General features: G+C 44.7%; 1 protein-coding gene across 1 annotated transcript in view; it reads right to left on the bottom strand.

Moving 5' to 3' along the window:
* LOC125532807 (putative metal-nicotianamine transporter YSL3) overlaps nucleotides 1-18,875 on the bottom strand; it is a 105,467-nt gene that overhangs the window by 41,764 nt on the left and 44,828 nt on the right. Inside the window, exons 3-4 of the mRNA XM_087517036.1 lie at nucleotides 6,379-6,476; nucleotides 6,162-6,296 (exon numbers count right to left, since the gene is read on the bottom strand). Coding sequence (XP_087373162.1) covers nucleotides 6,162-6,296; nucleotides 6,379-6,476 — 233 coding nt within the window. The remainder of the gene's footprint in view (nucleotides 1-6,161; nucleotides 6,297-6,378; nucleotides 6,477-18,875) is intronic.

The raw sequence follows: 18,875 nt of genomic DNA, 5'->3' as shown, positions 1-18,875 counted from the left end.
ACCTCGGGTGCAAAATTCGCAATCTGCTCTTCAGTTCCAAGTGATCACTCTATGTTGCCATTTACGGTGATGACACCTTTGGGTCCCAGCATAGGCTTTAGATAAGTGTAGTGCGGGATGGCGTAGAAGAGGGAGAAGCTAGTTCTACCTAGGATTGTAGGATACCCACTGCTAAAGGGAACAATATCGAAGATCAAGTCTTCGAGGCAGTAGTTGCTGGGTGTGCCGAACACTACATCCAGGGTTACCCTGCGAGAGCATTATGACTATATGCCTAGTAGTATACCCTTGAACTTGGTAGTACTAGGTTGGATCTGTGCTGGGTTGATATGCATCTTCTTAATGGTGTCAACATATATATGGTTCAGGCTACTACCTCCATCCCTAAGGACTCGAGCAAAATGAAAGCCGTCAATAATGGGATCGAGGACCATGACTATTGTTCCTCCATGGCAGACACTGGTCGGGTGGTCACACTAATCGAATGTCATCGGTAATTCCGACCACTAGTTATACTTGGGTTTTGCGGGCTCTACATCATACATACCATGGAGCGCATGGTTCCTCTCCGTTTTGGTGACTTGCATAGCATAGATCATGTTAACGTATGTTGCCTCTAGAGGGAAATGTTCTGGCCAGTATTGCTCGGCTAGGGTTGGTCTCTATCCCCGTTGTGGTTGTTGCCGCAGGGTTGGCTCTTAGCCTGGTTCTTGATCGTGACCTTCCTAGCTTGCTTCATAAACCAGCAATTCTAGTTAGTGTGTGTGGCCAGCATCTTGGGTTTTATATGGATGGCGCATGGTTGATCTGAGATCCTACCAAAGTGTGAGCCACCCCCTCCATGGAAAGATTTCCTTTTGCCATCATTTTCGTGCTGGTTGCTGAATCCGGCGTTAACTTCACCATCCTTGGCACTACTATCACTTCTACTGCGACGCTTGTTCCGATGGTTACAATGAGGTTTGCTATTCCTGTCACGTACCACGGATGTGTCAGGACCGTCATTCCGATGTTGCTTTATAGCAAGCCAGTCCTTGCTAGTGCAAAATTAAGTCATCAGCCAGGTGATGTCTGCCATAGTCCTTGGTTTGACATGCCCAAGTTCTCTAGCTAGCCATTAATTGGTGATATTATGCCAGAAGGATGCGATGGCCTCTACGTCGGGATAGTCCATGATGTGGTTCATCTTTGTTAAGAATCGATTTCGGAACATTGACACTGAATCACTAGGCTTCCATACAATATTTGCCAAGTCATCGGCATTAGGTGACTTCACATAGGTGCCCTCAAATTTGGACTGAAAATCATATTCGATGTCATCCCATTCGTCATTCGAGTCTAGTAGGATAGTACTCAACTTTAATGGCAAGTATTTAAGAGCATGGACATTGTGTCCACCCGTGATTTGGACAGCGAGGAGGAAATCCTCATTCCATATCAAGGGATTTGTGGTACCGTTGTTGTGATCAATTTTTATGAGTTCAAACCCGTCCGAGAACTGATGCTCCATGACCTCACCCATGATACATTGGGAGCGAGCAGCTCCTCAGACACATGAAGTGGCATGACGCACGTATGACATGGATAGAATTTGGTTTTTAGTGTAATCATGTACATCAGTATGTTTGGCCAGCCAGGCTAGGTAGCATGTGTGTCCAGTAGCTGGGCATTGCCTGGATTGGTAAATAGACGGAGGTGGGTTCACGGGCCTTAATGGACTTTTGCCCCTAGAATCCAGCCTGTAATCATCACATTCAGGATTCTGATCTATGCGCCCTATAGCATCGGGAGCATGCTTATCAGTGCCGTCTTGACATTCCGTGACATGTGGGTCGATTTTTAGTAGCCAATTGGGATCATCGGCCAACTTGTGCCTTGATATGATGCCGTCATTGGCTATTGCATCCCTCTAATCCATGAGGTTCCTCCATTGGTATAAAGGCTGAATGTTGGATTCTATCCGTGCTAGCCAGGTTTTAAGCACGTCTTTGGCTTGGAAGAGATTGTTTCACTGATCGTTAAGGTGGTCCTCTAAGTCTCAAAGAAGTCAAGATTTCTTCTTTATTCTCTTGGCTATACTCACTTGTCTTATGTGCACTGTGTCATAGTTGGTATTGCCTAGAGATTCTTTGAGGACGTCTTCATCCTTAGAGCCGATGCTTCTTTTGAGGTCTTCATTGGGATTTTAATCCACCTCCTCTTTGGTATTGTAGCCTCCATCATCATTATCGCCTCCTTGCCCCATATCGCCGTCTTTACATCGTTATTGTTAGTGTTGATGTCCCCTCCCTTACGGGGAACGACATTTCCCTTTCCACCATCGTTCTTGTAAAGGTTGTTTCCTCATTCTTGGGGGTGTCTACCATGTAGACGTTCTAGTGGATGTTGCACTCCACTAGCCTTTGTCCTGATGACCAATGGAGAATTGCCCGAGGACTCTCCCACGCCACCATCCATGTGGGTTGCCTCGTCGGATGCGCTTGCAAGGATGTTGGCTAAATCTTCAACGTTGGTGATTACATGGGTGGTGGGTGGGTCGAAAATTCTGACCTCCCCCAGTTTCTCGCCAGATCCGATTGTAAATCTAGTTTTCAACGTCCTAGATCACAAGCCGCTCAAGCCAATCTAATATCTCATTCAGAAGTGCCTTTGTTTCATTCATGGCCCGATCAAGCATCGGGACAAGAGGGAGCTTCTTCGAGGTCCAATCTGACATGGACCTAGGTTCTTCACTAGGAACCAGGCTAGATGCCTAGGCATTAGGGGTGGTGCTCTTCCGGCACCTGGATTGACTCCAAGGTTTGGGTCGGTGAGTTGTCATGCTTCTTGATGTGGTGTGACACCCAGTTGGAGAAAGCCAGCTCACTGTGATAGTCCATGATATACTCTAGGTTGCCAAGTATAATGATCTGAGCTGCAGCAAAGTTCTCGACCTAGCCTAGGTGGCCGGTCGGATCTGTGAAGAGGGTGACACTACCGAAGACAAAGATCTGCCTTGGTAGAAAGTCATACGGCTACTGACTTGACCGTTGAACTAGAGTCGTGCTATCGAACTACTTCGACTACTCAGAGGGACCAGCATGGGCCACCAATGATGGAGTCAAATCCAACAGATCTTGTGGAGGGTGTCTAGAGCGGGTAGCCTTGGTGCGATGGTAACAGAGACACATATATTGATCTACCATGAGATTGCATGTGTACGAAACTTGTCGTCTTTGGTCTAACCTCTCGGCTTATATAGATACCGGGGTAGATAGGGTCTACATAGGTCAGTAGCATTGAAGGATAAATGTGTCGAAGACGACCTCTAAGTCTTGGAGTATGCGCCAAGTCTTCGGGAGATATCCACCTTGGCGCTCCTAGGCCCTTCAAGTGTGGCCCACTGGTTATTTTTCACAGGTGGTCCTCACCCCGACACATATGGCTGGGAGCTAACGTGGCAAGCATCCCCTAGTCCAGGACACAGTCATGTAGTTGGCCTCGATCGACTACATAGTTCGGCTGGTTTGTGTATGCTCGTTTGGGTGTATCTTGTGTGTACTACTTGTGTTAAAGAATAATATGTGTAAATTTGAAAGGACATGTTTTCTGAAAAAAATACTATTACCCCGTATGTAGTTCATTGTAAAATCCTCTATTGCTCATTTGGTAAACCAATAAAAATAAAAAAAATCATGAGATGTTCACTTCTTTTAAAATGTAGTTTGCCTAGTCTATGCCACGATTTTATACACAAAAAAAGTTATCTTAGAAATAATAATTTTAGTTCACGCACCTCATTCTCTCACTCCATACTCATTAAAAATGTTGATAAAAGACCAAACTTTTCATGTAGTTCAATTCAATTCGCACCAACTACAATTTTCCCTGTGGATTTTTTTTGCAGTTCGGTGTTCATTTAAAGAAAGTTCTTTGTCGGTTTAGTGAACTGCGTTTAGCTGAATACTATTAGCGGCCACAGTTCAGTTATCCATTAGATGTCACTCACTATTGATGCGGTTTGTCAAAGAAATGACATCCGCTTTTCACTATTTTAAAATTGCATCTAAGCCATAATGAACTAGAAAGAATGTTCAACATGAAAAGGTTGTGTCTTGTCGATATCTTCTCAAGGTGTGTCATTTGCATCATTTCTACCAACCAGTCAAACATTTCATGTAAATACGTCCACCTCCACTCAAGGGCGCCACACCATATTCAAAATTCATTTAAAACCCTACGGGAACTAAAACAGTGTCTGGCATGAAAAAGTTTTGCCTATTCTATAGCTTTCCAACGCCGTATCACATGCCTCGTTTTGATGAATGATTAAAAACTCGTAACAAAAAATAGAACTGAAAAATGGGATCATGTTATGGCTTATAGATTGACTATTCATCACCCAGGGTGTGGAATAATATATTCTTCACCTGAGGTAATCTTATGATCGTTTCATAAATAAATAGATTAGGAATACAAATAGTTACATTTATATTGATTCACTACAGAAAATTTGGCATAGGAAAACAAATATATAGATCATAAGACCAGAAGATTTGAATTTTAAGTATATTTTTACATTATGTTTTTGCATTTGTAACTTTATGTAACATTAAAAAAATACGGTGATTTTTTTGCGGTATCTTTTTATGTATGAAATAAGACAAAATTTATGGAACATAAAATTACAGGAATTGATGTTAAAATAGAGGGGGCGAAGAATAACTATTCCTCCCCCAGTGTGACAAATAGTCAATCCCTATATTGGGGGCAGTTGATGGGCTGGGTTGGGCTTTGTGGTGTTTTTTCTAAATATCCTCTAGAAAGGCTTTGCACTTGTAGAGTGTTAATACCCATCATTTGGCCAATGTAGATGGTTTTCTAAGAAGTTGTCTAGGATGTTGATTTCATTGAAGATCGCCTAGGACACTTATATTGTTAACCTTGTTATCTAATATTTGGGTTATGTGCTTTACATGTGTATGCTATTTCAAAATTTTGTATAGAGAAATAAGGGAATATTCATTTATAAATTCTGAAGACATGTTGAATTTAAAGCCGATACACCCTTTGGAGTAAAAGTATAACTACTAAAATCAACAATATGTGTTATCATATTTTGGGAAATATCATTATTTATGTATTTATGATACTATTCTCTAAATGGTTGTCATTTACATTTCTATCTATAATATGAAATATGAAGTTGGACAAGACCTAACATGCTCACTAAAGAAGGATCTGGAAAATCACTTGCATCATTATCATTTTGAGGCCTGGTGATTGTGCTAGTCATGGTTTCGTCCCTGTTGTTGGGGTGCAAATTTGGGCATGGACATGGAAGTGACTCAATGGCGATGGAGGCACAACATTGCTCTACACTAGTGGCGCTCCAATAGGAGGATGAATCAGGCTATCCCAATATGAGGTGATGCAGTCCTAGCCATCTCTAGTTATTTCAAAATTTTCATGATCTTTCTTCAACACCCCTCCCTTTCCTAACATCGGGGATTAAAGGGTGTGGTCGTAGTGAATAGATGTGGGGTGGCGAGGTCCTCCACCTACTTTCAGTGTTTTGTCACTTACATGGGTGGGCCTTTGTTTCTATCGAAACTTCGGCTAGCAAGAAGGCTCCAACCAGTAGAGAGGTTGTTCTAAAAATTGTTTCGACAAGAAGTCTGCACCCATGATCTTTCCTTTCTGCTATATCAACCAATGTCGACATGCTTGTGTTGTGCCCTTGGTGAAGGTGTTGGCCTGAAACTCTGCTTTGGGAATGACATCCGAAGTTTGACATTTGGTTGGACCCATCAACATGTGAGCCTCATTTCTTCTTGAAGACATAGCATGCTTTTCATTGGGCCTCGTGTTCTTTTATTTGGTGATTTGTCCCTAGCAATAGATTGTGGTAGATATCAGAGAAGATGATTGTGGTGAGCTAGTTATAGAAGTTAGGTTCGGGTTATTTTCCTTTTTCTTTCTATTAGAAGATTTGTTCGGCATCTGTGTTTGGCTTTGACTAGCTTTGTTCAATCATTAATATTTCGTTGTGACATTAATTAATATAGAGGCTAGGGGTTATCCTCATTTTTGATAAAATGAAACTTAATTAATATTTAATCATGGAGATAGTATGAACATATAACATCTTGTGACTAAATATTTGTAAACATATTTCTTACCTCTTCTTATACATTTCTAGTCCAAACAAGGGAAAGCTTGAAAATCCACAACCTTTTCCTGAAGCATATAACCATGTGAACGAAGTCCAAGAAAAGCTACCGATGAAAAGTTTAAATATGGTCGCAACTTGCATCCTGGATAAACTATAAAGTTAGTTTCAACAATCCAGAAATAGAAAATTAATTTTGCAGCAAGCAAAGAAACTACTTGACATACTTTGCTACAATAGCTCCCTGAGGGGTGTGAAAACTGTTAATAAGGTGAGCTTGAGCTGTTCCTGTCGGGAATAGTAATCTGTAGTCAAGAATCATCACCTATAACAAAACGACACCAATTATATATGAGTCATAATTCTTAGAAAAAAGAAGTTTATTTTGGTAAAGGGCATGTTTGTCAAATAATATATCGAGGTGATACAAAGGTACTGAGCGACTGCATGGCCTTTGCATAACACGATGCACACAGCCAACACGTCCAATAAAACTGAAAATAATAAAATGTTTACAACAATAATAAACATTCTAACATAAAATAGGGTAGAAAAAGAAGTAAATATAGTCTTTTCATATTTCTGGTACTTAGAAAGAAAAATCACATCCTCTAATGAACTTCATTGTTCTTCTTTCTCCAACTCACAACCTCGTCTACTGCCATGGCCCCTAGAAAGAAGGAGAAGAAGACTGCCGCCGAGCCGCAGCAGGGGCCTTGTAACGCTCCGGATAAAAGTTTCCATATTTGTAACTCTGACTCTTGCCTTTTCCGGAGATGTGATATGATTTTTCCTTCGTGGTTGGGTTTTGTCTTTCGTTTTGTGTTTTGTTCATGTCATGCATTTCATATCATGTCATCATGTGCATCGCATTTGCATTCGTGTTCGTCTCATGCATCCGAGCATTTTCCCCGTTGTCCGTTTCGCAATCCGACACTCCCACATGCACCCGGCGCACCCCTCTTGTCTCTTTTCGTGAGCGGGTATTAAACGTTCTCGGAATGGTCTGAGATTTGTCAAATGGCCTTGGTACACCATCGTTAGACCGCATGTCAAATTTCATTCCATTTGGAGGCCGTTTGATACCCCAACGGTTAACCGGGTAACCGCAAAAGCCTCTTGTGTATTGCAGCCCAACACCCCTCCAAACCAGCCCAATAACCCATCTAAACCATCTCCATGTCCTCCGTCATTGGATCACGATCGTGTGGGCGAAAACTACACCTCATTTGGACACTACAAACTCCCTCTACCTATATAAAGGCCTTCCCCGTCCAAAATCGTAGTCCAGACCCTAGCTTCTGCCTCCCTCCGCGCCGTCGGACATGTCCGCCCGCCGGCGGACGCGTCCACCGCCAGCCTCCATGCGTTTCGGTCAATCAGAGGCCGACACGTCCCCACAACCGATGCCGACCACTCCCGTCGCGCCACGTCAGCTCGCCCGAGTCTCCTCTCTCCACCGCACCCGCCGCGGCCCGCCGGGGCCCGGGTCGGGCCCTCTCGGTCCAAACGTCCACCGCCGCCGGATCCCGCACGCCACCGTGGCTCCGTGCGCCGCCCCGCCGCCCGTTCTCTTGCGCCGCCTCTACCCCGCGCTCCACCACCTGGATCTCCACCGCGCCGCCGCCATCGCGCCCTCCGCCTCGGCCTCGCCGGTGGAGCCGCCCGCCGCTGCCGTGCGCCACCGCACCGTCGCCCGCCTCGCCGGCCTCGCCGCCTCGCGCCCCGCGCCGCTTTGTCGGCTCCTCCATAGCGCCGCCTCATCGCTCGCCGGAGTTCCACTCCCGCCAGATCTGGTCTGCGTGGATGAGATCCACTAGGACACCAATCCAAACGGCGCACCACACCGGCTCATCTCGCACCCTTCATCCACTTCCTCCTCGAGGTCCAAAATTCTACAGTCTTTTCCTGTCGTCATATTTTTTTTGCCCCCTTTGGCATGCCATAAATCCAGGACCGTGACTCCAAATGATGCATATGATATGTCGTATTGTTTGTCTCGTTGAGCTCTCCATGATAGAAGCATTTACATGCATATTCATGTTCATTATGATGCCATTATCATTTATGCAAGAGTGCTATAAAATGTTAACTGCTGGTACTTATCAATTTATGGTGATTTGTCATTTTTGTTGCATTTGATGTGTGCATCATATGGGCATGAGGTCTACATGTGTTTTGAGATACAACATGCCATCTTTACAAGGGTGCTTGTCTTGTATTTTTGTGATCTATGTGGTGACTAGAACAAGCATGCAAACTAGGCTTCACAATGTTGCTGTTTTCAGGGACTTAGGATTTTGCTGTCTTTTTCCTGCTGTTATTTTGATGCCATGTAAACTTGATGCTACATAGTGATCCATGCTTATTTTGGGATACTTCAGTGAGGATGTTTTGAACATGTGGTTATTATCTATCCATTCATTTCCCTGGATACGATTGTGGAGTGCTCTAGCATGTCACTTTCTTGCTCTACTTTTACTATAAAATGTTCCTGGCATAGTGTTAACATGTTGATCAATATTGCCATGGTTGTTTCTAGTGATCCATGCATCCTATTAACTTTCTCTTGCCATGGTTAGCTTCATGAACATGTCATACTGCTATTGGTATGCTTATTTTGTCATGCAATGCTTTGTGGTAAGTGGCATGAGCTCGCGAAGATGCCTTCATAAAACTGCTAATAAATCTTCCTATGTTTACATGGGTGCCATCATATCTTCTGTGCCTTTTTGGATCATGATCAATAAGGGACTTTTGATCTATGCTTTTAGTATATTCATGCCATGCCTTTGTTTGCTATGATATGTTCCTGTAGCATGTTGTTTGCTTGCTCTAAACATTGCTTCCTGATACTGTTTATGCCATGTTAGTATTTTCACTAAGTCTGTGAAGCTGGTATCTTTTGCAATTTTGCGATGCTTGTTTGAACATGTTCTGGTGTGATTTAGCCGTAGCTCAGTGTTCATGTTTTGTCAAACATCTCTTGTACATCACTTCCATATGCTTCGTTGCTATGTTGAAGTGCCGTGGATTAGTTTCTTGTTTCATTCTAAGTGGCATCGTGCTATTAATCAAAGTTTTGCAACATTCTTCTTTTGCTTGCCATTTGCAAACCGTGCATCCGTTTTCGGTGATCTTTATATCGATTTCGACCAAAATAATCTCATATTTCCAGCGGCATACTTGCTTTTCCAATGCACAATACCAAAGTTACCTTTTCAGAGCATGCATATGCATTGCATATCATGCCACATATTGCATCATGTTGCTTGTGCATTGCACTGTGATTGATTGATGTTCCATTGCTTGTGTTCTTGCCTTGGGTAGAGCCGGGAGACAAGTACATGACCAAGGAACCTGTTGAGTATGCTAACGAGGATCAAGCTTTTGACAACTCTGAGAATTTTGCAGGCAAGATGACCATACCCTCGAAATCACTTCTATCTTTGCTTGTTAGTTGTTCGTTCTATCACTATGTTGCGCTACCTACCACATGCTATATCATGCCTCCCATATTGCCATGTCAAGCTTCTAACCCACCTTCCTAGCAAACCGTTGTTCGGCAATTTTACCGCTTTTTCTCAGCCCCTCTTATAGCGTTGTTAGTTGCAGGTGAAGACGAAGTTTGTTCCATGTTGGAACATGGATATGTTGTGATATCACATTATATATTATTTAATTAATGCATCTATATACTTGGTAAAGGGTGGAAGGCTTGGCCTTATGCCTGGTGTTTTGTTCCACTCTTGTCGCCCTAGTTTCCGTCATACCGGTGTTATGTTCCTTGATTTTGCGTTCCTTACGCAGTTGGGTGTTATGGGAACCCCTTGATAATTCACTTTGAATAAAACTCCTCCAGCAAGGCCCAACCTTGATTTTACCATTTGCCTCACCACCACCTATACTTTTCGCTTGGGAGTCACGCTCTTGAGGGTCATCTTTATTTTAACCCCCCCCCCGGGCCAATGCTTCTCAAAGTGTTGGTCCGAACCAGAGCCACTTGCAGCGCCACCTTGGGGAAACTTGAGGGCTGGTTTTAGCTATACGTAGTGTTCATCCGGTGTTTCCCTGAGAAAGAGATATGTGCAGCTCCTATCGGGATGTCGGCACATCGGGCGGTCTTCCTGGTCTTGTTTTACCATTGTCGAAATGTCTTGTAACTGGGATTCCGAGTCTGATCGGGTCTTCCTGGGAGAAGGAATATCCTTTCGTTGATCGTGAGAGATTGTGATGGGCTAAGTTGGGACACCCCTACAGGGTTTAAACTTTCAAAAGTTGTGCCCGCGGCTATGTGGCAGATGGGAATTTGTTAATATCCAGTTGTAGAGAACTTGACACTTAACTTAATTAAAATGAAACAATTGCGTGTGTAGCCGTGATGGTCTATTTTCGGCGGAATCCGGGAAGAGATCATAGTCTCGTGTTATGCTTGAACGTAAGTAGTTTTCAGGATAACTTCTTGATCACTTCTAGCTTCTCGACCATTGCGTTGCTTCTCTTCTCGCTCTCATTTGTGTATGTTAGCCACCATCTTTGCTTAGTGCTTGCTGCAGCTCCACCTCATTACCCTATCCTACCCATAAGCTTAAATAGTCTTGATCTCGCGGGTGTGAGATTGCTAAGTCCTCGTGACACACAGATACTTCCAAACAGTCGCAGGTGCCGATGTTGATAGTGCAGGTGACACAACCGAGCTCAAGTGGGAGCTCGATGAAGATCTTTTCGTTGTTGTGTTTCGTTTCCTATTGTTCAGTAGTGGAGCCCAGTTGGGACGGTCGGGGATCTAGCATTCGGGGTTGTCTTCTTTTATTTTGGTTCCGTAGTCGGACCTTGATTGTATTCTGGATGATGTATGGTTAACTTGTTATATGTGTGAAGTGGCAATTGTAAGCCAACTCTTTATCCCTTTCTTATTCAGTACATGGGATTGTGTGAAGATTACCCCTCTTGCGACAAACCTACCATGCGGCTATGCCTCTAAGTCATGCCCCGACACGTGGAAGATATAGCCGCATTGTGGGTATTATAGGCCTGCTCTACTGAAGCCCCTGATTCTCAACGAGGAGGGCCCAGGAAAGGTGCAGCCGACGACGGCAGGCATCCACAATAGGAACGGTGCGAGCCAGGGTACCCTGGTTCCCAGTGGGCTGACAGTAGCCCCAGGGCCCATGGCGTCATGCCCTGCGGCTCAGCGAGGGGCACGACCTTTCCGTTCTTCCTCCATTCCGTCTTCACCGGGTTGGTGACTCCCTTCTCCGATTTATTCGATGTTATGCTCAGGCATTATCTGGTTCATGGGCTGCACCTGCACCCGAGCTCTGTCCTGCTACTCTCCATGTCCGCCTACCTCCGCGAGGCATTTCTAGGGGTGATGTCATTCGTGCCTTTCCTCCGGAAATTTTTCCTCCTCCGGCCGACCGCGGCCAACCAGTGCTCGGGCTGCGTGTCATTCTAGGTGGTCGTGGGCATGGGGGCGCACATCATGGACATGCGGATTCCTGAGGAGGTGGAAGGCTTCAGGGAGCACTGGGTCTACATAGACACGCGCCAGTACAGCCCCATTCTCAAAATCCCGGCGGGGCCAGTGGTGGAGAGCTCCGGGTGGGAGCACGCTGAGTTGACGGACGCCGCATTGGAGCAAGTCATGGTGGGGATGCGGGTGCTGCAAGCTCGCGGGCTCACAGCGAGCATGGTCATCACAGAGTTCATGCATAAGCGCATTGCTCCCCTCTAGAGGCGCGCTTGCTCAGCATGGAGCCACTCGGGCCTGGATGACTGATGCGGAGCATCCCTCCATCATCCCCTAGGACTATACTATAACTCATCAAGCAACACGTGCTAAGTGATCAAAACATGCTATGTGTCATTAGGTATGAAGACGAATACCACCTAGCAGCTAAGGGACATCCCATGGGCATAGGAGAAGGACCACAAGACCACAAGGAAGAACAAGGCATCCAACAGGAGCAAAATAGCACCTCCCAGGCAAACCCCATGCGCACGGGTCCTCTAGACCCCGTGCCCACAAGCCACCCATAAGGCTTCTATAACCGAGACGCGCACCCCCGTGTGCGCCGCCTCCAGACCCCGTGCACACAGGCCCACGCTGCTGTAGCACCCCATGCGCATGGGCATCTACCATGCACGTGGGACCCCTCTGCGCACGGGCCTCACTTACCCCGTGTGCACCAACATCCCATGCTTTGGCCGTGGATGCCATGTCTTGCCTCCCAAGTCATCTCCTTCCTCCCTTTGGATATATATTTTGGGTCTAGGACATTTGTTAGGGTTAGCAAAGTATATGTGAGACATTGATAGAGCTTTGCTCCTTCTACCACTCCTCTTGGAGATCAAGACCTCTTAGGAGATGATCCAAAGTGGATATCAAGATCTCTTCTTGAAGAAGTCTATCATCAAGACCTCACCTCCTTAGGAGTGGGAAGAACATTAGCTTTGTGCTTGTTTCCTTGGATTGTTCTTGTATTCTTGTGGATCTCAACTATGCTATTCTAGTGGATGTGTGATTGGGTTTTGTTTGAGTGAATTGCCTTTTTGTGTTCTTGTGTTCATCCCTTCCCCCCTCCAAGTGTGAAAAGATCACCACTTAGGGTTCCACCCTCAACATCTTGGTATCATGAGCCGTGGTTGATTCACATCTTGGAGTCCCTACCCCCCCCCATATTCTAGCCTAATTTTGTTGCTTTTTGACCCAATTCAAAAATCCACACAAAAATAGCCCCAAATTTTTCTTGCAATTTGTTGGATCTTGTCAGGTTTTGTTGATTTGGTCCACGAATTTCGTGCTTGACAAGTGGATCTACCCCTTACCCCCATCCCCCATCCATCCCACCACCGATTTGGGCCGAATTTTGGTGATTCTCCACGGATCTGGTCGTGTTCTTTTGCAGCCAGAGCACCCCATGCGCATGGGTCATCGGGGCCCCATGCACACGGGCATAACATACCCCGTGCGCTCGGACCCTTCAGTATAGTTTGGCCACAACCCCTTTTCCCTCTTTTTGCCATCTTACCACCACCATTTACCATTCGCATTACATCCAGTTGGTTTTTGAGATTTTGGGTGGCGGTTCACCGTGTCCTAAGGTGTTTCGGCTACGTAGGGATGGTTCGACTACAACATCACCGCCAGTCATCATTGCCCCGGTCTCGACATCGACAACGGCCAATTCATCTTCATACTAACCGTAAGCAAGGATAGTAAACTCGACGACATCTTGTATTGATACATTTCCATTACATTTGATATCCTCGAGCCATTTTGCATCACTTAACAATCGAGACTAGCGAGTTGAGTATTGTCGGTCCATACTATTTGAGCACCATTAGTGATATGTCTCTCCCGTGCATATCATACTTGTTGTCTCATATTCCCAGCTCGAATATCAAGCATTGTGGCATATTCAAGAAAAAAGGAGAATCTTTTACGCAAAAGAAGAGAGACAAAGAGCTTGTAAGCAATAGCATTGAGCCATTTTGCATAGTTCCATCATCTTGGTCAATACATACATAAGCATACTTGGGATTGTAGACGGCCCATATCTCTAAAGGTTGCTGCACAAGCGTATCTTGCCCATTTGAGCAATCGAGCTAGATTCTTTCTAGTATCCGTACAATAAGAGCATCTTCTGTGGTTCCACATTTTGAGCTCACTCCTTGGTTGTGCGGATCCTGTTTATCTTCCGTGTGTGTGTTCCTAGTGATATCCTTGGGTTTGATCTATTTGTCTTACTTGCAATTTGTGCATCTCTTCAACATTATCAATATCTTGGCTAACAATTGCTTGAATTTTGTGCCACTCATCCTAACAGAGCTACTCCATAAGCCTTTACTTGTAGGTGTGAGAAAACAAGACCCGGTACCAATTCTCCTATTATAGCATTCCGTTGAGTGATACTCGATACATCCTCAATCGTCTGAAAAGGTAACTTTGGTATTGTCCTCTTATTTTCCTACTCACTGCCACTTGGTTATGATGGATAGACCAAGCGCTTCGGCGAACCCACTCTTCAAGGATCAAGATGACGAACGTGACTATGTCACCAAAAATCACTTCTTCATCACCCAATGAGTCCTCCATCAAGAAAGTGAAGCTTTGGGTGACCGCATAAAGCAACTCGCCACCGACCTACGCCAATCGGAAGCAAGAAACCGGGACTACCTCAACTCCAAGCTCACCACAAAAATGGAAAAATTCCCCAACATGATCATGAGCCGCGCGTCTTCCACCACCTCTTCGTCAAGACGACGCCTCCCAAGTCGCCACTCTTCGGGCTACTCTTCTTCTGATGCAAGTCCCCTCCATCTCGTTCTCCTTGATGCACCGACACTCAAGATCACCAATCTGAAGAAAATCAATTCCATGGCAATGGTTTGCAAGACCGAGTCAGAGCATGTGAAAGAATGAGACGCCAAGAACAAGACGTCGTCGACCAAGAGAAACCTCCACAACCGCAATGTCAAGCACCTAAAGACGGCAATGTGATTCGACAAGAACAAAAATGTCGTGATGAACAAGCCCTTGGAGCAAAACATGCACTCCATGAAGCCACTAGAGACGTCGTCAAACGCAACAGCCAAGTGCGTGAACAAGAAGAAGCACTTCGCCAAGAACGACAAGATGATGCCGCTCTACATGAGGAGCAACAAGAAAGAAGGAACCAGGAACACATGCCTTGTCCTAATCGGCATGTCCATCAAGAGGAGCGTGAAACTGAAGATCTTCTTCCACGCCAAGTCCGACATCACCATCGTCCACATGATAAAGAACAACACTATGGCAAGCTCAACTTCACCATGCCCAAATTCTCCGGAAGCAACCACCCCAAGGAGTATCTCTCATGGGCATTTAAGTATGAAAAGATATTCCTTCTTCACAATTACGAAGAGGCGAAGAAAATCGCCAAGGCCTCCCTCGAGTTTCTAGACTACATCCTCATTTAGTGGGTAGAAGTGATCGAGCGGCACCAAGAGAGAGGCGAACAACCCATCATGACTTGGACACACATGAAGGATGTCATGAGTTCTTGCTTCGTGCCTACACACTACACCCGTGATCTTTCCAAGATGTTGCAACTCCTCAAGCAAGGCATGAAGACGGTGGAAGAATACTACCAAGAAATGGAGACTGCCATGATACGGGCCAATGTCAAGTAAGATAACGAGCAAACTACGGCACGCTTGTTGAACAGCCTAAATCACCCAATAAAGAACATTGCCGACTTCCAACTTTACACCAACCTCCTCATGCTAGTTCACCAAGCGACAAAGGCCATGCGACAAGTACAAGATGATTTGAAACACGCCAAGTACTCTTCCAAGACATACGGCTCTTACACCCAAGCTTCCACAACTACAACACCTCCTACCTCGACTAGAGCATCTCCAAGCAACGGCCACAGGTCAAGTTACAAGAAAACTTTGACATCTCCAAGTCCTCCTCCAACTACAAGCAATTTCAAGCTGAGAGCTTCATCATCATCTACTGCAACGGATGAGACCGTCAACACAAGTTCCAGCAAATGCTTCACATGTCAAGGCCAAGGCCACAAGACATTTGAGTGCCCCACTCGACACACCATGATCGCCAACGATGACGGAACCTAGCACTCAATGAGCGAGGAAGAAATGGAAGCCCTTGAGCATGTGTGCATGCACCAGTGCATGAATGAAGATGAAGATGACCGAGTCATTTGTGACAATGATTCGAGCCCCGCTCTCGTTGTCTCCAAGGTCTTGACAGTTCAACACCAACAAGACAACGATCAACGCTACCACATCTACCACACCAAAGTGGGCATCAATGGACGTTTCATGAAGGTCATCATCGATGGATGAAGTTGCCACAATTTGGCAAGTGAAGAGCTATGTTCCAGGCTACAATTGGTCAAGATGAAGCATCCTCTCCCCTACAAGGTCCAATGGCTTAGCAACTCAAGCACCATTCAAGTGGAGCACACCGTGCAAGTTTCCTTCAAGATCGACGCATACGAAGATGCCTTGGAGTGTGATGTGGTTCCTATGTCTTTGTGCCATCTCCTCTTAGGAAGACCTTGGAAATTCAACCGCAGCTTCATCCACAATGGGAGAACCAACCACTATAGCTTCAAGATGAAGGGCAAGGAGTACATGCTATGACCTATGTCGCCAAGTCGAGTGATCGCTGACAAACATTCATCCACCGATTATGGATAGAATAGTGATAGTGTGAACCACCAAAGCTAGAGTGAGTGCCACAATCCACAAATGAGTGCCTCCATGATGAGCGACAAGAAAAACTTAGTGCTTTTAGCTACCAAAAGAGACATGAGAGAAGTGTGTGAGAACCCATCTAGTGTCGTACACTATATCCTAGTGTGCAAAGACGAAGCAGCAAAGACTAACACCTCTAATCATCTACCTCTAGTGTTGTCTAATCTTTTGCAGGAATTCACGAATGTATTTCCCGATGAGCTACGACCGGGTGTTCCTCCTCTACGTGGCATCAATCACTGCATCGAACTCATCCCGGCACACCCCTACCAAACAAGGCTCCATACCACGTCAACCTCGAAGAAACTAATGAGACACAAAGGCAAGTACATCACCTCATTGACAATGGAAATGCACGTGAAAGCTTGAGCCCTTGTGTCATTTTGGTTATTCTTGTGCCTAAGAAAGATAGTAATTTTCGCATGTGTTCCAATTTCTGTCCCATAAATGCTATCACCGTTATCTATAGGCATCCCATTCCACGCCTTGACGATATTCTAGATGAGCTTATCGACGCCACCATGTTGTCAAAAATTGATCTTAAAAGTGGCTATTACCAAATTCGCATTCAACAAGGTGATGAGTGGAAAACGGCTTTTAAAACTAAATTTAGCTTGTATGAGTGGTTTGTTATGCCTATGGGTTTATCGGAAGCACCCGACACTTTCATATGTGTGATGTGCTATGTTCTTCAAAAATACATTGGCATATGTGTTGTGGTCTACTTTGATGATATCCTTGTGTTTAGTGAATCATTAGAAGATCATGTCACCCATCTTAGGGATGTGTTGCAAGTTCTTAGAAACAACCGCGTTTATACTAACATGGAGAAATGCATTTTTGCTATTGATAAGCTTGTTTTCTTGGGCTTTATTGTGTATTCTAAGGGTGTTCATGTTGATGCGTCTAAAATTGAAGCAATTAAAACTTGGCCAGAACCATAAATTTGCAACAAGTGGGTAGTATCCTTGGTCTCGATGGCTTTTATCGTCGCTTTGTTAAGGACTTTGGCACCATTGCATGCCTTGAGTAAGAAGAATGCACCCTTTGTTTGCGGACCCTCTCAATCTATCGCATTTGATGAGCTTAAACCTTTGCTTATACATGCTCCAATTCTTGCATTGCCTAATTTTGACAAAACTTTTGAGGTCCATTGTGATGCTAGTGGAAATGGTATTGGTGGAGTTTTGATGCAGGAAAAGTGACCCATTGCATATTTTAGTGAAAAAAATTCTGGTGCCCAACTTGGCTATCTTATCTATGACAAAGAATTATATGCTTTAGTGCGAGTATTGCATGTTTGGGAGGAATATCTTCGCCCACCTGAATTTGTCATACATACCGATCATCAGACGCTTCAATACCTTAAGGGTAAAACAAAGTTGAACAAAGACATGCTAAATGGAGTGAATTTATTGAATCTTTTCCCTATGTGATCAAGTTTATTAAGGATAAAGAGAATGTTTTCGCGGATGCTCTTTCCCGCAAGTGCATTTTAGTTCCTCAACTGAATTGAATGTTATCGTCTTTGAGCATGTTAAAGATCTACATGCACATGATCCTTTGTTTGCGATTCCTTATGCCAAATGTCTTGCTAACATTTGTAGGGTGCACTATTACCTTATGGACGGTTATCTTATGCGCGCTAACAAACTTTGTGTACTCGAGTCTTCTCTTCATATGTTACTTTTTCATGAGGCTCATGGCGGCAGACTTATGGGACATTTCAGACGAGACAAGACCTTTGCCACACTCTCCTTCAAGTACTTTTGCCCAAAGATGTTCCGTGATGTTGCACACTTCACCAATCGGTACTCCACACGTCGTGAAGGTAAGTCACAAGATCAATCTCATGGTTTACATATGCCCCTTCCTATTCTAGATCAACCATGGGAAGATATTAGTATGGGTTTTGTGCTTCGATTACCTAGGACTCAAAACGGCAAGGATTTGGTATTTGTTGTTGTGGACCGATTCTCTAAAATGGCACATTTCATGCCATGCAATAAGATAGACGATGCTTCACATGCTGCATATCTCTTTTATAGGTAAATCTTGAGGTTACACAAAGTGCCAAGGAAAATTGTGTCGGATGGCGAATTCCAAGTTCCTAAGCTACTTTTGGAAGACACTATGCGCCAAACTCGGCATCAATCTATTATTCTTGACGGCCTATCATCCCCAAAATGATGGTCAAACGGAAGTCACCAACCGGACGCTATCTACTCAACTACGCATGTTGATCAAGACGAACATCAACAAGTGGGAGGAGTGCTTACCCATCGCCGAGTACGCCTACAATCGCGCAGGACACTCTACTACCAACAAGTCCCCCGTTGAGGTCATCTATGGCTTCAACCCTTTTTCACCCTTGGACATCCTTCCTTTACCACTCCAAGAACGTGCAAACATGGATGCAAGTGCAAGAGAAAGTTATCTCAAGAAGATGCAT

The sequence above is a fragment of the Triticum urartu genome, chromosome 1A, assembly GCF_056163025.1.
Source record: "Triticum urartu cultivar PI428250 chromosome 1A, HENAU_Tu73, whole genome shotgun sequence".
NCBI lineage: Eukaryota > Viridiplantae > Streptophyta > Magnoliopsida > Poales > Poaceae > Triticum > Triticum urartu.
Note: the sequence above shows the minus strand (reverse complement) of the source record. Positions and strands in the feature narration are given on the sequence as shown.